This window comes from Peromyscus californicus, unplaced genomic scaffold (genome assembly GCF_007827085.1).
Source record: "Peromyscus californicus insignis strain IS unplaced genomic scaffold, ASM782708v3 Scaffold_8__1_contigs__length_139910024, whole genome shotgun sequence".
NCBI lineage: Eukaryota > Metazoa > Chordata > Mammalia > Rodentia > Cricetidae > Peromyscus > Peromyscus californicus.
The window spans coordinates 10,727-37,345 of NW_026294606.1; the positions used below are offsets into that span (position 1 = coordinate 10,727).

General features: G+C 36.2%; 1 protein-coding gene across 1 annotated transcript; it reads right to left on the bottom strand.

The window, feature by feature from the left end:
- Nucleotides 1–2,461: 2,461 nt before the first annotated feature.
- On the bottom strand, nt 2,462–3,388 carry LOC128104740 (olfactory receptor 12-like). The gene has a single exon (XM_052729755.1). It carries the CDS (start codon nt 3,386–3,388, stop codon nt 2,462–2,464), a length of 927 nt encoding a protein of 308 aa, XP_052585715.1.
- Nucleotides 3,389–26,619: the final 23,231 nt, after the last annotated feature.

The following is a 26,619-nucleotide window of genomic DNA, read 5'->3' on the forward strand; positions in this document are numbered from 1 at the left end:
AGACCACATCATGGACTTGGACCTTTCATTCCAATAAACACCACAGCTAAAGAGAATTATGAATTATGTGTCAGCTTTCTTTCTGAGTTGGAAGCTGCTGTTATCTATTCTTTTATTTAACAAAAGTCTTCTATAATCAAAACTATAATGTGTAGTATTGATGTAAAGGTAGACAAATATATTAACAGAACACAGTAAAAACTCCTGGAAATAAAACCTTCATTCATATAGAGATAACTAATTCTTGGACCTTAGTCTAAACATAATTCAGAAAAAAAACAATTGAAGTTTCCATAAATAGTCCTGAAACATTTGAAGTTATGTGAAAAGTGGAGTTTTGAGTAAGGCTTATAAAATAAAATTTTAAATTAAAATATAAAACATAAAATTAATTAAAAATTATCTTGGATCTAACTATTAATTTGAAAGTATAAAATCTATTGAAAAATAGCAGAAAGTTTTTTGTGAATTTTGAATTGAACAAAATCTTTTTTAAATTTTATTTTTTGAAGCAGTGTCTGACTATGTTAACTAGCAGTGTCTGACTATGTTAACTAGCCTGCCCTCAAATTCATAACCCTCCTACATCAGCCTTCTGGGTGCTTAGAGTGTAGGAATGTACAACCATGTCAGCAACAAAGGTCTTTTATATAAGATGATGTAAGAACAATCAATCCATGAATAAATTAATACACTGTATTTAATTAAACTTCTATTCTTAAAGGGGTGTTGTTAAAATAATGAAATGGCAAGCTACACCCTGAGTAAATATTTTAATCCTCATATTTCACAATGGATATCTATTTGAAATATAGATATTTGAAATACACAAGGTACTTCAAATCTCAATAATAAAAAATAGCTTCCCAGTGTGGGTAACTGTGCATAAGATTTAAATAGACACATCAAAAAACAAAAACATGCAGATAGAAAATAAGCACATGAAAATATTTTGGGCATCATTTGAAATTTAGCAAATGCAACTTAAATCAAAATGAGACACCATACAAATTTAATAAAATAATTTACATCAAAAAGGGGGAAATACCATATGTTAATGAAAATAAAGAGGATATGAAACACCAACTGAAAATGTGAACTGTTAAAGAATGGAAAACTGCAACAGTTTTCAAGACATAGAATATGCACTAACTCTCCAGGTATTTATTTCAAATAAATTAAAGGATAGGCCCATATATGAAAATATCCATAGCAACTGTATTTGCAATGGCCTCCAACTGAAAACAGCTCATGCTGTGGATATCGCTCTGTATAAATAAACACTGATTGGCCAATAGCCAGACAGGAAGTATAGGCAGGACTAACAGAGAGTAGAATTGAGGAAACAGGAAGGGAAGGGAGAGATTGCTTGGAGCCGCCGCCAGGACAAAGAAGATGTAAGGTACCGATAAGCCACGAGCCATGCCACGTGGCAAAGTATAGATTAATAGAAATGGGCTAAATATAAGAGTAAGAGCTAGACAATGTTAGGCCCGAGCTAATGGCCAAGCAGTTTAAATAATGTAAGAGTCTGTGTGTTTATTTTATAAGTGGGCTCCAGGACTGGCGGGACTTGGTGGAAGCTGGAGAGAAATTCTCCAGCTACAAGCTCAAATATTTATCAACACATAAATGGTGAGCAAAAATGTAGTACCCTCATAATATATTCATACCATGAAATGCTACCCAAGAATGAATTATAATAAACTATTGATAATAATACACATTAGATATATATCAAAGTAGTTTTTAAAAGAGCCATAACCCTTCTATGCCCTACTATGTGACCCCTGAGAAAAAGCAAGCTTGTCTAGTTATCCACAGTGAAGCATTATTTCATAGAGAGAGTGAAAGAGTATTAGGAAGACTTTCTAAGGAAATGTTTGACAGAGTGCACAGGTTTGTTATCTTGACTATGGGATGATCATAAAACACAACATATTTTTATAATTCAATTGACTGAATTGATAGATGTTGATTATACTCCATAAGAGCTGTTTAAAATAATTTATCAATGAAATTTGTCTAATTTATTATTAATTTTGATATAAAAATATCAATAGCTAATTTATACATTGCTAAATATTTTTATGGTAAATATTGAAACACTTTGGTTTTTTTTCACCTTTGGGAAGGATATGTTTTACTACTTCATGAATTGTATTCAAGGTAAATATTTTCTGATTGTATGATCATTTTTATGATAAAATTTGATCAGGTTCCTGTATATGAGGTAAAATAAACAAATTCCAATTCAATTATCCATTCTTCCACTTTATATTTTATTTCTCATCAGTCTTGATTTCATTTACTGTTAAATACATAAAAAATAAAATAAAATATACTCTACCTCCCAGATCAAAGGTATTAACAAAGGAAATATTGCTACAGCATAATCCACAGGAGTAGCACTGAATTGGAGTCAAGTCCAGGTTGGTTTGTGAAACCCACATCTGCAGAATCAAGCGGAGAATCGCTGCTTGCTTCTCATCAGTGCTTGCTTGACATCTTTGTTCCTCAGGCTGTATATGAGAGGGTTCAACATGGGAATGACAATAGTGTAGAATATAGACACCACTTTGCTCTGCTCCATGGAGGAGACAGCACTGGGCTGTGCATACATGAAGAAAACAGTACCAAAAAACAAGCACACACCAATCAGGTGGGAGGTACATGTGGAGAAGGCTTTCTGGCGTCCTTGCACTGTGTGGATCTTCAATATTGTTGAGATAATATAGATGTATGAAACAAAAACAGTCAAGAAAGTACTGACAATAATGGAGCCACATAAACCAAGAAGAACCAGCTGGTTTATAAAGGTGTCTGAACATGAGAGGGTTAAGAGTGGTGGGACATCACAGAAGAAGTCATTGATCTCATTGGACCCACAAAAGGACAAGGAGAAGGTCATTGTGGTTTGAGTGACAGCATTCACTGCACCCCATGAGTAGGACCCTGTCACTAATAATCCACAGACCCGGTGAGACATACTCACAGAGTATAGAAGAGGATTACAGATGGCAATGAAGCGGTCATAGGCCATGGCAGCCAGGAGAAAAGCTTCTGTAGTACCAAAAAGAGACAAGAAAAAGAATTGTGTAGCACACCCACCGAAAGATATTGTGTGATCCTGTTTCAAGCAGTTTATCAGAGCTCTAGGAGCAATTGTGGAAGAATAGCAGATGTCCAAGAAGGAAAGACTTTGGAGGAAGGCATACATTGGGGTGTGGAGGTGAGCATCCATCCTGATAATTATAATCATGCCAAAATTTCCCACCACTGCTATAACATACAAAACTAAAAAAATTAGAAATAGTACCATTTGTATCCCAGGACCCCCACTGAATCCAAGTAGAACAAACTCTGAGACACGTGTAAAATTTGTCATTTTATAATCACAGCCACAGAAGGATGGAAGAGAAGGTGAAGATACAGGAAAGTGAAAATTTGCAAAACAAATATGCTTTACTACCTACAAGATTAAATTAAATTATAGATATCTGTGTGTCGTTAAAATAATTCTGTTTACAATCTTGGTCTACTGTGTTCCATATGCCATGATAAAAAGGCAAAGGTACAGCTGCAGGAGAAAGGAATTGGAAATAAATAAGCACTGGCATACAAATAGTCAGCATCTATGAACACATCAATATTATGCTTACCTTATCTCACCAGCAAAACACAGGAGCTGAAGCTGTGAGGCATTTTAAATCACTTATTTACTTTATTCCCAATTCATAAAGATATGGAGAAGTCTCAATATCAAACTATAAAGAAAAGGACTACAGTATAACTCAGTGATAAAGTATTTAGTAGTCCCAAGGTTCTAAGTTTAATCCCCAGCAATACAAAAAAGCACAAAGACAGACATGAGAATATATTAGATGTAACTATTGATTCAGTTCTACATTATAAGAACTGCTATGTTGGATATGCTAGGAGATGTTGGTAAGTGATAATTTGTGCAAATAACTGTGCAAAATTATTTCATTCAGAGTCCTGTGTCTCAATATCTAATTTCTTACTTCTGTTATAACATATTATCTTAGATTTAAAGGTTTCATACACAAAACCCTTTATTTCTGAGGACATGAATGCAGAATGAGCTCTAGTGCCCCACAGTGTGTATGCTGCCCTTTTCCTTTTGAAGGATCTAAAGAATTCTCAGCTTCTAAAGACATCTTATATTTCTTGGTCTATGATGTCTTCTATTTCCAATGCCAGCTGCTTAGCATACCCTCTTTCTAACCTCTCTGGTTTTAGTCATTCATATTTTGCATTTGTCTATCCTATTACCTCTTATAAGGGTCCTTGTGATGACACTAAATCCTTTTAGATAGCCTAGAGTAATCTCATTTTCTTATTATTCATGATTGTGTCTGAAGTTTTCCTTTTATAAGATAACAAGACATATTCATAGGATCCATAAAATAGGATCTGTATATCATGAGAGACACTATTCATCCCATGAAAATATTTATTGGATATATTCTAAACAAACTGATGTTTTTGTTAAAATTTAAAACAAAATAAATCAAACAATACATGTTTCTTATAAAAATTAGATCTTTTCATTTTAACTGATGGGTCTTTCTTAAATATATGATTGTTAAACTATTTTTCTTTTACCTCTTTTTCATCTCTAATATACACTTCTTCATGAGCTATTAGAGAAATATCTCATAAAACCTATAATTTATTTAAGCATCTCTCTTAGAAACAGTTGGACTATAGTTGATTGAGATTTTGTTGTAGAGTGAGACTTCCTAAAGTGAGACTTTCTAAAGCAGCAAGTGATGAAGCGTGGTATGTGTGAGGCAGGTATTTGTATGTATGGGGATATCTGAAATTTGGAAAATTTGTGACTACTGTTTCTCATGTTGCTTATATATTGCAATGAATGTCTAATACACAAAGCTATAGCAATATGCCACAGAGAAATAGTTCAGTGTACTAGTTAACATAAGTCTCTGGTATCAGAAAGCCTGAGTTCTCATGAACTAATGCCTTAGTAGCTTGACCTGTCAGATGTGGGTATTAAAAGTGATGGTAACTGTGAAGACAAACAAATTTTATAGGTGAAAGTATTTTGGAGATTCTTGGCATATCGTAATCACAATCTCAGTGCTGCTCTTATTAATAGTTAAGAATGAACTATTTCTCCAGTGCATTTGGATTGAAGTCTGCCATGTTTATGAATCAATTGTAATTCTCAGAAAATTATGATTTATTTAGAAGTTTCATTAACTACAATTTAAATATACTTAATACAATTGGTCACAGGGTCTTTGAGAAAGCATTATGTCTTCTACAAAATATACCTCACCTAAATGTGTGGTATCCCTTCTTCACTTTTTAGCTGACTTGAATTCATCTTCAATTCTGTGGTAAATTATGTACACACAAGATTTCCACAGACCAATCTTGCAAAAGGTAAAAATAAAGAATATATAGTTTCCTTGGTGTTGGTCACCAGAGATTTATTCCCTAGGGTTCTATTTTAACAAGAAAAGTTTGCTCACTCAGGAAACTTGAGAAAATAGCAAAAGGAAGTCCTAGAGTAAGAATTTGCAAGCAAAAGAAAATAAACTCAAATCATAATACCAGTTTTTAAATAAGAATAGTCCTTGCTTATAAGCTTCAAAATGGAAGTTTTAATGAAATTTTATTTGTTACTAAACTAAAACCATGATCTAAGACAATGTGGACATATATGAGTCACATCCCAATATTGATCACGTGTCTGTCTGATTTTATGTGGCTAACCAAAAACACTAAGATAGAGAAATACTGCTCTTATAGTTTGTGATGCATTTTAGGTTGTGTTGTTGTTATACTGAAATAAGAAATAGATAGCACAAAAGGAATAAAGATTCTGACTTATTATAAGGACAACTAATATTCAAACAATTTGTAATAATTTCTGTAAACATGTCATATATTAACCCATGTAACAGACAATAAAATACTTGCTTTTACAAAAAAATCCCTGCAAGTCATATTTCTAAAATTATGTAAAAGAAAGTTAAGATATTGAAACATTAAAAAATTACTTCAATGTCAGCCGGGTGGTGGTGGTGCACACCTTTAATCCCAGCAGGCAGAGCCAGGAGGATCTCTGTGAGTTCAAGCTCAGCCTGGTCTCCAAAGCGAGTTCCAGGAAAGGTGCAAAGCTACATAGAGAAACCCTGTCTTGAAAAACCAAAAAAAAAAAAAATGACTTCAATGTCATTTAGAGTGTAATTAATGAAATTAAAATTAAAAAACCAAACAACCTTTATGTGGCTTGCTATTTGCCTTCATATTTTCTGACATTTTATTGAAATATATATTATTTTGAATTATATGTATATGTATAACAAAGTTTAAATTCTATAATGCATTTGGAAAAACTTGGTAAACTAGAATTATATTACTTTTCTTGAAATCTCATACCATGAATGTATAAATGTATAAATAATGCATTGTAAACATGTAAAACATGAATGTTATAGTACATGTAGGTAAAAACATGAATGAATCAAAGACAAGAAAATACCTTCATGTTTGTATACCTCCTACTGAATAATAACAAAAGCATAAACAATCAAATACATAAAGGATGATTTTGATAAAAATCAATGTAATGAAAAAGTCAATAGGAGTTTTAAAGGAGAAGGATGTCCATAATTTTTGAAGTTCTTGGGGAAGACAAAAAATTGATTTCTGATCAGAAGAAATGTATGCTTATGTAATTGCAAAGCAATCTCTTTAGAAAAAGGAGTAAGTGAACTGGTTTCAACCATATTTAATGACCATTTTTGAGATCTCCTGGCATACAGTAAATAAAGAAGTTTTTATTTCACTTAACTAGGCAATAGAGATGGATAACTTACATGTGAATTTTTGGAATAGCATGAAATAAAGTCTACATGCCATATAGCTTTCAAAGTTCAAAAGATATTCCTGAAAGAAAAATGTTATATTTTTCTGGGATTGTCTGTGTCATTAGTGTGGTTTCCTAAACAAAACTAATTCAGTGAGTAAAACCCATTAACATTTTTGACACAGTTTATCAAATCTGTAAATCAAAACATGCAATCAAGATGGGCATAGTGGCACACACCTTTAATCGAGGACTAGAAAGACAGAAGCAGATGGAGCTCTCTGAGTCCAAGGCTACCTAGATTTACAAAGCAATTTCCAGGTCAGTCAGCAGTATGATCCTTTCTAAAAAGAATTCAGACAAATTGCTTCTTACCTTATTATTTGTCAACTTAAAAAAAATCTCACTACAGGATGGATGATAACTTCACCATAGCCAAATAGATGGAGTTCCCTATCTCTTCCTTCAGTTAACCTTCCATAGCCTATATTCTCTAGCACCTCCATGCAATTAGGGCAGAATTACAGTTGACCAGGAGGTACAGGAAAAGAGTGGCTGAAATCTCAGGTGAGGGTCCAAGGATCTGCATCATTCCCTCCTATGAGGAAACCTCAACAATAAATAGATTCAATTTTGATGGTCTCGTGCAAGTAGTCACAACTGTTCTGATAAAGATGATAGCTACCATGCTCAGAGAAACATGTTCTGCAAACCTGTTCCCTTCCTCTGCCCCTTACATTACTGCACATCCCTCCTTTGTGATGTTTCCCTGATCATGTAAAAGTTTAATCTTGATTGACGATTAATGTGGGAGGGCAAAGCCCACTGTGGGTGACACTAACCATAGGTGGGTGTGCCTGAGGTATATAAGAAAGCTAGCTGAGCAGTACACAGAACAAGAACTAGAGAGCAAACCATTAATCATCCTTTCTCCATGGTTTCTACCCCTGTGAAACCATCAAAGTTATTGCTGAAGTGAGCTTTTTTTTTATTGAACACAAATCCAAGCAAAGATAACCCAACAGAAAGAATAACATAAAATGAAAGCAGAGTAGGAAAGGTAAAAAACTAGAAACTTGAGGATACATATATCCCAGCAGATGTGCAAAACACAACAAAGGAACACATATCATATGACAGCATTCCACTATGACACCCTCACAATCTGACAATTTCTCAATACCAAAAACAAAGATAATCATATAGTGCTAATGCCAGAAAAATGATTTTAGAGTCCTACTTTTAAAAAGAATTAGCAATCATCTAGACAATTCACATAAGCAAATAAGGAACCTATTCCAAACCTAGACAAAAAGTTATGGAACGAATTGACTTAGACAAGAAAATTACTGAAGTAAAGGAAATAGTAATTTAGAAAAAATTAAATATGGGGGGAAATTCATCAAGAAAATTTAGACACTGGAGAAAAAACTAACAGAAATTCTAGAAATGGAAGAATAAAGAATTCAAATAAAAAACATACCAGAAAACATCATCAAGAGATGAGTGCAAGCAGAAGAGTGAATTTCAGGAATAAGAGATAAAGTCAGACAATACATTTAGATGTATATAAAGAAAACTTAACAAACACAACCAAAGCAAAAAGAAACTATAGAATATATTTGAGACAAAACGTAACAGTCTCTGAAGAAAAAGCAGCTTAGATAAAGTCTAAAGCTTATACAATCTATTATATAAAATTGTATCTCATTGAGCATCCTTTGGGTATACATGCAAGATTGGTATAGCTGGGTGTAGCAGGAATCTCAAATGGTCTTATTAATAAAATTAAACCTGGAGCCAGGTATTGGGGTGAACGCTGGAAGATCAGAGAAACAGAACAAGCCACAGCCAACCTCACCTTGCCAGTTCCTTAGCTGATCCTGTTTCCTCAGACTGGATGCCTCTCAGCTGAACTGTGCTGCTCCAAAGCCCAAAAACCTTAACCAGCCTAGTTCCTGTTTTTGACACCTTATATACCTTTCTGCTTTCTGCCCTCACTTTCTGGGATTAAAGCCTCACTTTTTGGGATTAAAGGCATGAGTCACCATGCCTGCCTGTTTCCAGTGTGGCTTTAAACTCACAGAGATCCAGATGGATCTCTGCCTCCCAAGCAATAGGATTAAAGGCATGTGTGCCACAATTTTCTGGCCTCTATATCTAGTGGCTGTTCTGTTCTCTGACCCTGGATAAGTTTATTGGGGTACACAATATTTTGGGGAACACAATACCACCACAGCTGGGTCTTAAGGTAGATTGATTCCCAATTTTCTGAGAAACCTCCACATTGATTTCCAAAGTGGTTGTACAAGTTTATACTCCCACCAGCAGTGGAGAGGTGTTCCCCTTGCTCCACATCCTTTCCAGTATAAGCTGTCATTAGTGTTTTTGATCTTCAACTATGTTCATAGCAGCTTTATTCATAATAGCCAGAACCTGGAAACAACCTAGATGCCCCTCAACTGAAGAATGGATAAAGAATATGTGGTACATTAACACAATGAAGTACTACTCAACTGTTAAAAACAATGACATCATGAAATTTGAAGGCAAATGGATGGAACTAGAAAATGTTATGAATGAGGTAACACAGACCCACAAAGACAAACATGGTATATACTCATTTACAAGTGGATAATAGCTGTAAAGTAAAGAATAACCATGCTATAATCCACAGACCCAGAGAGGCTAGATAAAAAGGAGAGGTCAAAGTGGGACAGGGACACATGGATTTCCCTGGGAAGGGGAAATAGAAGAGATCTCCTGGGTAGACTGGGGGCCAGAGGGGATGGGAACATGAAGGATTGGGTTGGGAGGTGGATGGAGGGGAATAGTACGAAAAGAGATGCCTTGATGGGGGGCATTTTGGGATTAGATAGAAACCTGGTACAAGGGAAACTCCCTCGAATCTGCAAAGATGACCTCAGCTAAGACTCCAAGCAAAAGTGGATAGGTACCCTGAACTGGCCATCTCCTATAATCAGATTGTTAACTACCCCAATTGTCATCAGAGAGCCTTCTTCTAGTGACTGAAGGAAACAAATGGAGAGACCCACAGTCAAGCACTGGGCCAAGCAAGGGGAATTGTAGCTGGAGAGTTTTCTCTCCGGTTCCTGCCAATCCCCGGCAGTCCGACAGCCCACTTATAAAATAAACACACAGACGCTTATATTGTTTACAAACTGTATGGCCGTGGCAGGCTTCTTGCTAACTGTTCTTATATCTTAAATTAACCCATTTCTATAAATCTATACCTTGCCACATGGCTCGTGGCTTACTGGCATCTTCACATGCTGCTTGTCATGGTGGCAGCTGGCAGTGTCTCCCTCACTCAGCCTTCCACTTCCCAGAATTCTCCTCTCTCCTTGTCCTGCCTATACTTCCTGCCTAGCCACTGGCCAATCAGTGTTTTATTTATACAGAACGATATCCACAGCAGGGAATCCTATTGAAGAGAGGGAGGAAGGATTGTGTGAATGTATAATGAAAGGGGAGGAGCTTTGCCCTACCTTAGCTTGATTTGCCATGCTTTGCTGACACCCATGGGAGGTCTCCCCCTTTCTGAACAGAAACAGAGGGATGGATTTGGGAGAGAGGGAGAGGAAAGGTGGGGCGGTAGAATGGGAGGAGAGGAGGAAGGAGAAACTGCAGTCAGGATATAAAATAAATGAATAAATTTAATTAATAAAAATCACATCAGTATTTCCAAAACCTTGGGAAATAAATAGACATTTAAATGCAAAAAGCATTTAGAACTCCAAATTAACATGACCAGTAAAGAACCTATCCATGACATCATAGTCAAGATGTCAATAATAAAAAGCAAAGAAACAATAATCAAGATTTTAAGGAAAAAGTTCTGAGTCATAGATAGAGGCATAAACATCTGAATATCACCACCATATATTTGATCAGAAACACTAAAAGCCAGGAAAGCATTAAATTGTTTATTTCAAGTCCTGAAAGTAAATAACTGTCAACAAAGATTGCTTTAGCCCAAAAGTTATCTCTTAAAATATATAGAGAAATGACAATATTTAAAGACAAACACAAGTTAAGGCAAATCTTTAAAACAAAGCAAACACTGCAAAAAACTCTTAAAGAAATATAATATATAGAAGAAGATAGATAGATGATAGATAGATGAAGATAGACAGATGATAGATAGATAGATAGATAGATAGATAGATAGATAGACAGATAGATAGACAGATAGATGATACAGATAGATAGATAGATAGATAGATGGATTCATCCATGAGAAATAGTATATTTCATGAGAGAAAAAATCAACAGAAGAGATCCAGGAAGGAATCAATCATGCCCAACCCAGCAACCCAACAACCTCTACTACAACTGGGAGAGGAAGGGAAAAAAACTGCTTGAAACAGTCAACCAGAACAACTACTAACAAAATCATTAGTACTAGAACACCCTGCCCAATAATAACCTTGAAAGAAAATGACATTGACTCACCAATGGAAAGTCACAGACAAACTGGATTAATAAACAATATAACTATCTGTTGTCTCCATGAAAGACACATAATTAGTAAAGACATCCAAAACCCAAGAGTAAAAGTTGAAAATTAACCTATCAAACAAATGGAGGTGGCAAACAAACTGGTGTGTTAATTTTCTGAAAAATAGACTTCAAAACAAGAAGAAAAAAAATAATGCCACTATTATACCAATAAAGTTAACAATTCATCAAGCCAAAATAAGTGTTGTAAACAATTATGCATTGAATCTTGGGGATACCTATTTCATTAAAAATGTTGCAATTCATAAAATAATGCATAGGAACTAACACAATAATAATAGAAAACTTCAGTATCCCACTCTTATACCTAGATAAGTTTTCAAAACTAAAAGTTACCAAAGAAATCTCACTGCTAAATTTTAACATAGATCAGCTAGATTTAACATGTTTAGAGAATACTACAGGAAACTGTAGCTTGAGTTTTCCTGCCTGGCCCACAGTCAGGACAAATCTCTCTCACCTGCCAGTCCCACAGCCACTCAGACCCGACCAAGTAAACACAGAGACTTATATTGTTTACAAACTGTATGGCCATGGCAGGCTTCTTGCTAACTGTTCTTACAGCTTAAATTAATCCATTTCTATACCTTGCCACATGGCTCGTGGCTTACTGGCATCTTCACATGCTGTTTCTCATCGTGGCGGCTGGCAGTGTCTCTCTGACTCAGCCTTCCACTTCCCAGCTTTATTCTCCTCCTTGTCCCACCTACACTTCCTGACTAGCCAATGGCCAATCAGTGTTTTATTTATTGACTAATCAGCAACACATTTGCCATACAGAACATCCCACAGCACTTCCCCCTTTTTTTTTCAAAAAGGAAGGTTTTAACCTTAACAAAGTAAAATTACACATAATTTGGGAATTTGGGCATAGCTTCTCTTACTACTTCCTGCTGGAGGGGGACGCTGTATCTTATAGGGACACAAAGAAAATTTTAGGATAATGGAGTAGTCCGTGAGGCTGTATCATCTGAGCCAGTTGCCTTGAAACTATTCTGGATGTTGGATCATCTGGGCCATGGTGTCATCAGAGACCTTTCAGGGGGTCTTGGCTGGTCAAACCTGATGTATCTTAATCTGGAACAAATCCATAGCCTTTGGCTTTCTGTGGGAACAAAAGCAGAGTCTCCTTTCCAAAGTAACATATCCTTACATCCAAATTTTGAAATCAAGATATCTTTAAAATATACATATTGGTTTATCTCAGCTTCTTTTACAATCAAATGTTTTTCTGCAGTTAAAAATCCCAAAGACAACACAATCCAGATTCTCTGTGTAATATTCATCTTTACGTGGCTTACTCTTTTATAGTACTTTTACTGTCTCTTTAAAGACTTTATTTTAAAAAACTATTTATTTCTTTATATAACTGTATATATTCCTTTTTCTCTCTCTTTCAAGCCTACGTACATTTTTACACACATTGTAAACTATTACATCTGAATCTGTCTTATTGTGAATCTGTTGCTTTAAACTGCAGCAGCTGTGGCTGCTGGCTCCACCCACCTCAGCTTCCCAACATGGCGGTGGTTTACCGCCAGCTCTGGGAGCTATCGTGGGTCTATGCTTTTATCCAAGCAGCGTGTAGTCCAGAAACCTCTTTTTTTGTTTTGTACCAGCAAAGGCTAAATCCACCATGCAGCTTACTGTGCCACTTGCAGAGGCCTCATTCCCGCCAAACTGCAGGTTGAGCACGCACACCAGAAACCTACAAGGAGCTCAAACCAGCAGCTGCCACTCATTTGAGAGAGACAATTAGGAACTGTTTTTAGCCCTGTTTTAGAATCTTTTTTTCTCAGTTTTTAGGTGGAAACTCTTGCCCCACGTTGGGTGCCATTTGTAGCTAGAGTTTTCCTGCCTGGCCCACAGTCAGGACAAATCTCTCTCTAGTGCTGTGGGATGTTCTGTATGACAAATGTGTTGCTGATTAGTCAATAAATAAAACACTGATTGGCCATTGGCTAGTCAGGAAGTGTAGGTGGGACAAGGAGGAGAATAAAGCTGGGAAGTGGAAGGCTGAGTCAGAGAGACACTGCCAGCCGCCACGATGAGAAACAGCATGTGAAGATGCCGGTAAGCCACGAGCCATGTGGCAAGGTATAGAAATGGATTAATTTAAGCTGTAAGAACAGTTAGCAAGAAGCCTGCCATGGCCATACAGTTTGTAAACAATATAAGTCTCTGTGTTTACTTGGTCGGGTCTGAGTGGCTGTGGGACTGGCAGGTGAGAGAGATTTGTCCTGACTGTGGGCCAGGCAGGAAAACTCAAGCAACAAATGGTGCCCAACATGGTGGCAAGAATTTCCACCTAAAAACTGAGAAAAAAGATTCTAAAACGGAGTTAAAAACAGTTCCTAATTGTCTCTCTCAAATGAGCGGCAGCTGCCAGTTTAAGCTACTGGTGGGTTCCTGGTGTGCGCGCTTGACTTGCAGTATGGTGGGAATGAGGCCTTTGCAAGTGGCACATTAAGCTACATGGTGGATTTAGACTTTGCTAGTACAAAAAAAAAGAGGTTTCTGGGCTACATGCTGCTTGGATAAAAGCATAGACCCACGACAGCTCCCAGAGCTGGCGGTAAACCGCCATGTTGGGAAGCTGAGGTGGGCAGAGCCAGCAGCCACAGCTGCTGCAGTTTAAAGCAATAGATTCACAATAAGACAGATTCAGATGTAATAGTTTACAATGTCTGTAAAATATACGTAGGCTTGAAAGAGACCAAAAAGGTGATATATGGTGATATATACAGTTATATAAACAAATACATAGTTTTTAAAAATAAAGTCTTTAAAGAGACAGTAAAATTAATATAGAAAATAAGCCATGTAAAGATGAATATTACACAGAGAATCTGGATTGTGTTGTCTTTGGGATTTTTAACTGCAGAAAAACATTTGATTGTAAAAGCTGTTGAGTTATGCCAAAATGTATATTTTAAAGGTACCTTGAGTTCAAAATTTGGATATAAGGATATGTTGCTTGGGAAAAGAGTCTCTGGTTTGTTCCCACAGAAAGTCAAAGGCTATGGATTTGTTCCAGATTAAGATACATCAGGTTTGACCAGCCAAGACCCCCTGAAAGGTCTCCGATGACACCATGGCCCAGATGATCCAACATCCAGAATAGTTTCAAGGCAACTGGCTCAGATGATACAGCCTCACGGACTACTCCATTATCCTAAAATTTTCTTTGTGTCCCTATAAGATACAGCGTCCCCCTCCAGCAGGAAGTAGTAAGAGAAGCTATGCCCAAATTCCCAAATTATATATAATTTTACTTTGTTAAGGTTAAAACTTTCCTTTTTGAAAAAAAAGGGGGGGGAAGTGCTGTGGGATGTTCTGTATGGCAAATGTGTTGCTGATTAGTCAATAAATAAAATACTGATTGGCCATTGGCTAGTCAGGAAGTGTAGGTGGGACAAGGAGGAGAATAAAGCTGGGAAGTGGAAGGCTGAGTCAGAGAGACACTGCCAGCCACCATGATGACAAACAGCATGTAAAGATGCCGGTAAGCCACGAGCCATGTGGCAAGGTATAGATTAATGGAAATGGATCAATTTAAGCTGTAAGAACAGTTAGCAAGAAGCCTGCCATGGCCATACAGTTTGCAACCAATATAAGTCTCTGTGTTTACTTGGCTGGGTCTGAGCAGCTGTGGGACTGGCAGGTGAGAGAGATTTGTCCTGACTGTGGGCCAGGCAGGAAAACTCTAGCTACAGGCAACAGATAGAGAATATACATTCTTCTCAACAGAGATGGAAACTTTTCTTGAATTAGTCATAAAATAGAGCACAAAGTAATCCCTAAAATTCACAAAAATTGTCCTTCTGAGTCTGTGATACTTTTCTTAATATGCTATAACATTTTCTCCTAATTGTTAAATATATATGTTTAGGCAGGAGTAAGAGTACATACAGACTAGGAAACTTTAAAGGGGTCTATAAGTTGATTTAAAAAAATAGGCTTCAAGAGATGGAGAGGGAGGGCAATACAACACAGATGTGATGAAAGTGGAGAAGGAAATACTGGAGATATTAGGTTACAGCAGAGGAAGGGAAGAGTATAGTGAAGAATCAGCCAAACTAATTATCTATTAAAATACCATAAGGACATCTGTTATTATGTAAGCTAATTTTAAAATATAAGTAGTAGTTAAATAACAGAAATACAAAAATTGAAATAATGTCTTGCACTTTACTAGACCACAGTGGACTGAAGTCAATAGTAAGACTAACTTCAGATCCTACACAAATACTTGGAGCATGAGCAATGTACTTTTAAATGAGAAATCAGTGAAAAGATGAGGGAGTGAATCTTAAAATTTGTAAAATGAAATTCAAGAAATAACATAATCTACCAGAATCTCTGATATACAGCCAAGGTAGTTCTAAGAGGACATTTTATAGTTGTAAGTGCTGATATATTTTTAATAAACACAGAAAGCTTAAGAAGACAACCTAGTGATGCACTTCAAATTTACAGAAAAGAAGCCAAATACAAACCAAATATATGGAAAGAAATAATTAAGATTATGGCTGACATTTATGAAAAAGTAACAAAAATACATAAAATGAATGAAGTGAAGAGTTAGTTCTTTGAAAAGATTAGTAAGATTGATAAGCCTTTAATTAAACTAATGCAAATAAAGAGAGAAGATCCAAATTAATGAAATTAAAATATGAAAAGGGAGTAGCTACAACATACCACCATGAAATCCACAAGGTTATTAGGCAATACTTCAAAACATATATTCCAACAAGCTGGAAAATCTACAATAAATTGATAAAATATTTTTACTACATATTATCCACCAAATTAAGAGTACATAAACAATTTAAACAGAGTGATGCAATCAATGAGAGTGAATTTGCAATTAAATGACTCATCACAAAGAAAAGCCCTGGATGGGATGAATTGATAGCTGAATTCTACCAAAATTTTAAGGAAGATCTAATGCAAACACTTTCAACCTGTTCCACTACCAAGAACACTACCAATCTCATCCAATAAAGTCTTCATTACCCAGACACCAAAATGGATAAAGACACAACATCAACAGCAATTACAGACCAATTTCACTGATAAACATGGATGAATATATGACCAGCTGTTATTAGAGCTTTATTGCTGTGAAGAGACACTATGACCATGACAACTCTTATAAAGGAAAAATTTCACTGTAGATTGGCTTACATTTTAGAAGTTTAGTCCATTATCATGGCAGGAAGCATGATGGCATGCAAACATACATGGTGCTGGAGAGGTAGGTCAGAGTTCTATATCCAGATTGGCAGGCAGCAGCAAGGGAACTGGCTTGAGTTTCTGAGACCTCAAAGCCTACCCCCTAGTGACACACTTCCTCCAACAAAGCCACACTTAATCTAACAAGGCACACCTCCTAATAGTACCACTCGCTGTGGGCCTATGAGGGCCATTTTCTTTCAAACCACCATGTAAGCCTATAACAAACATTATACTAAATTAAAGAAAACAGGATATTTTCTCAAAAATCTTGTCAAGATAGAGGTTCCTACACTCTTATTCAATATAATCATCAAAGTCTTAGCCAGAATAATAAGAGGAAAATAAAAAAGGGATAACAATAAGAAGGGAAGAAGTCAAATTATCCATATTTATAGATGTCATTGTTAGATACTTAAAAGATCCTGTGAACTTCACCAGAAACATTTTTTCTAATAAATTACATTTAGTAAAGTTTCAAGATACAAAAACTAACACACAAAAATTAATATCTTTTATATATACCAATAATGAACTTGCTGAGAAAAATATTAGGAAAAATAACCCCATTTACAACAGCTCAATAAATACTTTAGAGTTGAATATAACCAAGTTAGTTAAAGGCATCAACAATAAACATTTTAAGACACTGAAAGCAGAAATAGAAGATGCTGGATGATGGTACTTGCTCCAGGACTGATAGAGTTAATATTGTGAAAGTGGCTATGTTAACCAAAGTAATCTACAGACTCAATACAACTCCCACCAAAATTCTAACGACATATTTCACAGAATAAGAAAAAATTAAAATTCATCAAGAAACACAAAATGCCATGGATAGACAAAGCAATCCAAAGCAGGAAAAACAGTACTAAAGTCATTAAAACACCTGAGCTCAAACTGCACTATAGAGCCGTAGTGACAAATATAGCATCATACTGGCACACAAACAGGTAATAGAAGAAAATGGAGGACCCAGAAATAAACCTACACATCTTACCCCTTTATTTTGATAAAGGTAAAAAAAATAGACATTATGGGGAAAAGCCTATTCAAAAAATGGCATAGGCAAAATTGGGTATCTACTTGCAGAATAAAATTAGATGTATAACTCTCACCCTACACATAAGTCAATTCAAAGTGGATAAAGGTCTTAATTTATAACTGGGTCTTGAGACTGGGGATTTAGCTCAGTGGTAGAATAAATGCAAGGCCCTGGGTTCCATCCTCAGCTCAGGGGGCAGGGGCTACAGTACTACTGAAAATGCTAGAGATAGGAAAAACACTTTAAGATATAAGCATAGGCAAGACATTTGAATATAACCCAGATAGCATGAAAGATAATCCTGTAGCTAGAGTTTTCCTGCCTGGCCCACAGTCAGGACAAATCTCTGTCACCTGCCAGTCCCACAGCTGCTCAGACCCAACCAAGTAAACACAGAGACTTATATTTCTTACAAACTGTATGGCCGTGGCAGGCTTCTTGCTAACTGTTCTTATATCTTAAATTAATCCATTTCTATAAATCTATACCTTGCCATGTGGCTCGTGGCTTACTGGCATCTTCACATGCTGTTTGTCATGGCGACAGCTGGCAGTGTCTCTCTGACTCAGCCTTCTACTTCCCAGAATTCTTCTTCTCCTTGTCCCGCCTATACTTCCTCCTGCCTGACTACTGGTCAATCAATGTTTTATTTACTAACCAATCAGAGCAAAACATTTGCCACACAGAACATCCCACAGCATAATCCAAATAATAGGAACATGGAATTATATGCAATTAAAAATCTTCTCCACAGAAAAGAAACTATTAGAAGAGTGAACAGGTAGCCTATAAAATGGGAGAAAAACTTTGATATCTGTACTTCAGAAAAAGATTTAATAGCTAGAATATATAAAAAATTGTAAAATTTAAACTTCAAAAAGCCAAAATTGCTCTTTGATATGTAGACAAATGGAAATAGAAAGACAATTCTCAAAAAAAACCCACAAATGATCAATACATATTTTAAAAAAAGTTTTCAGTGTCCTTAGCCTTTTGGGAAATGAAATAATAGAACGACTATCATCAAGAAAGAAAGTGATAACAAATGTTGATAAGAATGTTTGAAAAGAGGAACCCATTTTTTGTGGTGATGTATTGTGTCCCCCAATATTGTGAGGATCAGAGGAAAAAGCCAGCCACTATATTAAACACAGAAGTCAGACAATGGTAGTACACACCTTTAATCCTAGAATTTAGGAGGCAGATATCTGTGAGTTCAAGGCCACACTTGGGAATAGAGCCAGGCATGGTGGCATATGCCTTTAATCTCAGCACTAACCATAGAGGTCTGGAGGTCTGTACAGACAGACAGGAAGTGATCGATGTAGCTGGGCAGAGAAAGGAAATGAGATGGCAGAACAGAAAGTCATATAGGTGTGGGTATATAGGAAGTAGGTTTCTTTGGAGACTGAGGTGTTGGTGAGGTGAGGTTGTCTGTGGCTTTTCCTATTCCTCTGATCTCTCAGATTTTTACCCCAATCTCTGGCTCTGTTTTTTATTTATTTTTTATTATTTATTTATTTATTTTTATTAATAGGACTGTTTAGCAATTCCTGTTACATTTTTTAGTTGTGGTTGTACAGACACTATGGAAATCAGAATGGAGATTCCCTAAAAGTCTAAGAAGTAGCATATTACTCAATTATATTATGCTTATGTATATAACCAAAGATTCTATATCCTATCACAGAGATACTTGCATTTCTATAGTTATAATTGTTATATTCACAACAGCAAATAAATGGACTCAGTCTAGCTGTCCATCAACAGATGAGGATGTAAAGCAAATATGATTTGCATACTCAGTGGAATGTTTTTAGCTATATAGAAAAATGAAATTATGAAATTTGCAGGCAAATGAATGAAACTGGGGTAATGAACAGCTCAGAATATAAAATAGAAATTATATATTCTCATATATATATATATTAGAATCTAATTTTTATGTATGTGTATTTATGGGAGAGTAAGTGTGAGTACAGACCTTTAAACTAGAAAAAGGGCCTTGATGGAGTAGGACAGGCCCATAGGGTCGAGAAAATTGGCTCAGACTAGTTGCCAGGGCATGCACATAATATACTCCTTAAGAGCCAACCTGGAGTCTGCCTGAGGACCTAGCAACAGTTGCTGTCAGAGCTCCTGATTGTGCCCAGTCAATGAGGGACAACCACACAGACTGGGCGCTGGGAGGAGGGTATATAAGGCTTTCCCTGTTATTGAATAAATAAGTTTGTTATTTGTCTTTAACAGACTCTCAGTGTCTGTGTTGTTAACGCTGTGCCTTCTCACCCCCTCCCCCAAGGGAGCCATTAGAATCCAAGCAACACCTTGAGATAATGGAAAGAAGGTTTTTGTTTTGGAAGAATTAGATTTATTTATTTTATTTTATGTGTATGTATGTTTTGCACATGTGTGTAAGAGTACCACATATGTGCCTGGTTCAGGCAGAGGTCAGAAGGCATCAGTTACCCTCAATGTGGATTGTGAGCTGTTGTGGAATATTAGCTAAATATATGCTACATTCTTTTATGCTGTGGAATATTTGTTTAATGATGCAAAGATATGTTGTATTCTTTTATGTTGCATTTGTTTAACTAGGTAAAGTGGTGTTACTTTGCCTGTCTAAAATAGCTGCTTGCTCTAATAAAGAGAAGAGAGGGGAGAGAAGAGAGGAGTGAGAAGAGGAGGAGAGGAGGATGCCAGGTGCCAGCCACCTAACCATACAGCCAGCTATGGAGTGGGTAAATGGAGGTATATGGAATAAAGGTAGAATCCCAGAGGCAAAAGATAAATTTAAGTTAAGAAAAGCTGGCTAGAAACAAGCAAAGCTAAGGCCAGGCATTCATAAGTAAGAATAACTGTCTGTGTATTTGTTTGGAAGTTGGGTGGCAGGCCCCCAAAGAGTAAAAAAACCCACTGTGGTGAGCCATAATGTGGGTGATGGGAAACAAATCTGGATCCTCTGCAAGATCAGCAAGTACTCTTAATGGCTGAATCTTCTCTCCAGCACCAAAGAATTTTCTAGTGAAGGGTTTTTAAAGAATAATAAAATGCATGAAAGTGGAAAGGGGCATACTGGGAGGAGAAAGGTAAAAGCAGAAAGTGGAGACAGGGAGATTAGAGAGAATTGAGGAGGAGAACCAGCTACAACAAAGTAAGCCTTGTAACTGTAATTTCCCATTTGCCCACCTTCTAGCCTTGGGAAATACTCATATTTATCCTTTATTCTCTAGCTTTGCTTCTTGACATCTTATGGAAATAGAAATATAGAAGGGCTTTTTTGTCTTAGGCTTCATTTATGCAGACATTGTTAAGGTTCATCTGTGTGATCATATGAATCAATATTTCAGTATTTTTATGATTGAATAATAATGTTTAGACATTAAACAGACCATACTTTTATTCAACCACCTGTTAGTAACATTTGGCTTGAATCCTAGTGAGGTTCTATTATGAGAACATCATTGGTGACCAATACCAACTTTGTAAGGAAAGAGTTTATTTCAGCTCATAGGTTACAGTCTACCATGAAGAGAATTCAGGGCAGAGTCTCAAAGCAGGAACCTAGATGCAGGAACTGAAGCAGAGCCAATGGAGGAAAATTGCATTCTGGCTTGCTTCCTTATACAACCTAGGACCATCTGCCAACAGTGGACCTTTCAATATCAATAATTATGAAAATGTTCCACAATCTTGCCTACAGGCCAGTCTTATGGAAGCATATTCTCAATTGAGAGACTCTCTCTTCCTAGATGACTATAACATGTGTCAATTTGATAAAACTAAAAGAGTTCAATTGGAGTCTCCCTACATGGGAGATAATAATACACAGAAATATATTCCTCCCAGATGCCACAGGTTTCCAAAAAGCACAGTACAAGGTATAGGATACCACCCTTCAAGTTGTTGGTCATCAATGTCCAGGAGATCCCCAAATTAATACAAGCTATTGTCACTGCTCTAGTTGCCCACCAAAACTCGATAGTAAAATTTAACCACACACTTTGGACACAGGACATGGAGAAATCAGTTTGGTACAGACTAGAAAGCTTCTTCCCTGCTGACTAGCTTTCATAGTACCAGAAGTGGTATGTAGGCAGCTATAAATGCTGTGAACTGTAGTAATGGTCAGTGTGACAAGATATGCCATTGTGCAAGGTAACCAAATCACTTTATGATTGGATTTAGGGTATGCTACACAGGAGGAGACATATGCTTCTTACTATAAATATTGCCAAAGTTGGGGAACTACATGTTTTATCATTGGCACAGTGGCTGCACCTGAATCTACAGCTGTTTCAGCTACTGAATGCAGCTAGCAATCACTGCCCTGCTGCACAGGCTAGGGCCCAGAGCGACTTCTGCATCTGGACAAAACTACCTCTGCCTCTGCAACCAAATGCAGTTTTTAAATAAGTCTCTATCATTCTATTTTACCAATAAACACTAGGGAGTCAGATACTGGAATGAAAACTTGTTAGCTCAGAGAGGCTGAAAAGCAACAAGCTGACCTTCCTTCTTAGCTGGTGACCCAGCAAGAGAGCTTCTCTTCCACCATCTCAAACCACAAAAGACTGCCAAACTCAAAGCCCCTCCCTACTAATTCCTATAGCCTTTCTCTATCAGATTTCTGGACTCCCTGTGACTCTCTATGGCTACTTCTTGCCAACTAGTTTACTGGCTCCACCTCCTGACCCCAGAGTCTATTTAATTAATGCAAACTCAGGGTTCATAGTGTGATCAAATATCCCAAAAAACTCACAGGCCCCAGGAATGAATCTACTACTATTATTTTGCTAAATGGACATAGTTTAAAACTAGCTTCTAAATGCATATCACTATACCCATAGATTAGTGCCTCTCTCAATTCCCATTAGAGATGTTTCCCTGTGCAGTGGATAGTATCTAATGCAGAAACTCATAAATGATGAAAATGAAGGGAATAATTTTCTATGGAATTCCCAGCCACAAATGGAATAATCATTGATATACACTGGCCCCCACCCATCAGGGACCATCACCAAAGAGGCTGCAGATATATTGTAAGAGCCACAACTCAGAAAACCCAGAAGAAAAACTGTCTTCTGAATATGACAAAATACTGTATTCATGAACTCATAACAGCTACAGCTACCTGTGTAAGACTTGAATATGATTAAGCCAGTTGATACTTTATCATGGAGGAGGGAGGGTTTCACAATCCCACACCTGTAACTTAGACAGTTGATGATTTCTAGGTAAAGACATGGCTTCTAGTGGATCAACTACATGAATGGCTGCATACCTAGGAGTAAATGGGCAGCACAAATTGAACTTAGTCGGTTATTAAGAAAATAGAGAACACAGTGTTGGAAAGGGTGGGGATTGGAGGTGGGTCTGGAAGGAGTTAGGGTTAGAGTTATGGGTGAATATGATCAAAGTACATTATATGAAATTCTAAAAGTGTTCATAAAATTATTATAGTAAAAATTAAAAGCATGAATGAAAAATCTATAAGAAACTTGTATTAGCTGATTTATAAAAAATTAAAAGAAAAGATAGTACTGTAGCTACACTGAAAGAAATTGGAGAATTTGATGTTTTCATTGTATAAATTGTTTTCTATATGTCCTCTACATAGTTTGTCCCTCTTTTCCTTTCTTAATGTTTTATTTATGCTACTTTGTTTTTATTTTAATAGTTCATAGTTTGCTTTATCATTTCTTTACATATATTTATAAGTATTTTGCTTTATAATTATGGTGAAAATCACATTAAATATCTTAAAAATTATAATAAATTTTAATTGTTAATTGTAGATGTAACAGTCTTATTAAATAAAAAACACAGAGCCAAGTGCAGAGTTAAAAGCCCAAGAGGTCAGAGCAGTAGCTAAGAGCTGATACCGAAAACCCTTTCTTACCCTTTGCTGCTACTGCCGTCCTTCCTCTGAGAAAGAGGCCTACTTCCTGTGTGTCTATCTTTTTATTGACTTTCTGTTCTGCCTTCTTATTGGTTGTAAACCCAACCACATGACCTCCTTATCACTGCCTGTCTATACAGACCTCTAGGTCTCTATGGTTGGTATTGAGATTAAAGACATGTGTCTCCATGCTGGCTGTATCCTTGAACACACAGAGATCTGTCTGTCATGTGATCAGGATTAAAGGTGTGTGTCACCACTGCCCTGGCTTCTGCTATGGCTTGCTATTAACTCTGACCCCCAGGCAACTTTATTTATTAACATACAAATAAAATCACATTTTAGCACAAATAAAATATCACCATAGTTAATTATTCTTCAATCACATGCAAAACCTGCTTCATATATATTCCCACTCAACTTGACATAATTGATGTCACACTTAAGTTTTCATATTGTTTATCCATCAACCTGATTTATAATCAGTTCTATGCATTTATCTTTTAGATTTTATACCATAGTTAAAAGTGATTTGAGTCTGGCAAGATGTTTCAGTGGGTAAAAGTATTAACAACCATTCCTAACAATCTGAGTCACAGGATCCATTTAATAGAAAGAGAGAACCAACTTCTACATGTTGTCTTCTGACACTACATATATGTCTTGGTATGTGTGAACAAACACACAATAAATAAATGTGATATTTAAATCTCAAATATAATGTTATTTGCATACCATTATAACTATATAATTTTATAATGTTATATATGTAACATTAAGAGATTTGATATTTTGTAGGTGCTTGGGTTATTGTCTGGAATGACTTCTTTTCCTCTTAAAGGAGTCCATTAGCATTTCTTATGAGGAAGATCAAGTTGGAATGTTTTCCCTCATCTTTTGTTTTCTAGGAAAGTCTTATCTTCCCAACACTTTTGAAGAATAGTTTTGCTATATACAATATTCTTGTTGGAATATACTCTTCCTTAGAGCTCAGAATGTTTCATTTATTTCTCTTTTGTTCTGTGTGATTTCTACTGAAAAATAGGTTGATAATATCAAAGCTCTTTTGTACATGGTAAGTTGTGTAGATGTATCCAACCTTCTTATTAAATAATAAACACAGAACCAATGCAAAGAAGAAAGCCAAGAGGTCAGAGCTAAGAGCTAAAACCTTACCCTTCCTCCTGCGGTGGTCCTACCTCTCCGAACCAGAGCTACCCCTGTGTTAAAGTCTTTATATAGAGTTCCTGTCCTGCCTTCTCATTGGTTGTAAACCCAACCACATGACCGCCTCCTCACAGCCTGTCTGTATAGGCCTCCAGGTTTTCCATGATTGGTATTAAGATTAAAAGCATGTGTATCCAATAATGGCTGTATCCCTGAACACACAGAGACTTACCCAGCTCTGCCTACCAAGTGCTGGAATTACAAGCGTACGCTACCACTGCCCTGCTTTCCTATGGCTTGCTAATAGCTCTGACCCCCGGGCAACTTTATTTATTAACATACAAATAATATTTTAATACAAATAAAATATCACCATATTTCCCCTTTTCTATTTTAATAAAAAGGAAAAAAAAGAAAAAGCTTATAACTAATAAAAGAAAAACTATATACAAAAGTACAATAACTATATACAATATATACAAGTAATAAATACCTAAACAATGTCTAGTCCATTTGTATTTGACAAACTCAGAGAAAATAATTTCATTATCTATCCTATTTTGGTAAGTCCAAAATGTATCCTAATTAATCTTCAACTATAACTAACTAAACTTCAACTATAACTAACTAATCTTCAACTCCCTCAGAGACCCAAGAAGGAAATAATATTAGCTAACAAAAATAAAAACAGGAAGTGCACATAAGCAACTTCCAAAAAATTTGTGAGTTGACAGAAACAGACAGCTGTCTGGACAGTCACCTGAGGTTTCTCCGAAGTGCTGGGGCATCATCTTCAGCCTATAGGCTTAGCATATCTGACAGACTCATTTGTGAAGTAGGATGTACACAAGGTCAACAGTTCAACCTCACATTGAGTGAGAGTAGTCCATGTACCAGAAACACCTGAATTCCACTAGTATCATGTCATGATTCAGGATTTTAAATTCTGGAAATTGTTGATGGTTTTTTAATTCAGCTGTCCATTCTTCTTGGCTGTGTATATATGGCTTCATCTCAGCATCCCATTCTTCTCCATATCCCTCCATCAAATGCCAGTTTACTATTGAGAGGCGTGAGCTTAGTTACTCTTCAAGAATAACTGTTTCAGCTGCTGTTCCATTGCACATCAGAGGCCATCGGCCCACTGCCTGTTCAGCTGCCTTCGAAGAAAAGGGCACTGTACCTTTTTCGAATTGCGAAGGCCACTTCAGGGATGGTGCCATATTGTCCTGGCCTCTGAAGATGCCTTTTGATAAAGCCATAACCACACTTGTTTTGGCAAGAATCAGTAATCCTTTGTTTTATGTCCTGTCTGTCCATTTTGTCCTGTTGATTCGAGGATACTTTGTTGTCCAGTGGCTAACTTTTGCCACAATGAAAGTTAACTCCATATGCAGTTTCTTCAATGCCCATATTTTCTCTGAAGTAGATTGGTACTGCCAGGAGCCGACATGTCTCATAGTCATAACAAAAAAGAAAAATTTTCTAAGTTATTAAAACATTTTAAATGCCATATTCTGTAGATCTCTGAAGGGTTTGAAGATAACCTGTCTATCTAAAATATATTTACTCAATCTTGAAAACATACCTAATATAACTACAAGTTCTATTATAATATCTAACTACTAACTTTCATTTCTTTATATCCTAATAGTTGGTAATAACATTCAAGGATCAGAAAATTGCATTACATTGTTAGATGAATGGTACAATTAGAAAAATATATATAACATTTTCTAACAATATCAATTTCAATATATATAATTTGTATACAATATAAAACAATCCAATCCAATGTAAAGTATTTACATTTTTCTTTTCTTTCTTTTTTTTTTAATAAGAACCTTAAATCTAATCTCC

Excerpts from the sequence above, each read along its gene's own strand:
- LOC128104740 (XM_052729755.1), bottom strand. The coding sequence starts at position 3,388 with ATGACAAATTTTACACGTGTCTCAGAGTTTGTTCTACTTGGATTCAGT.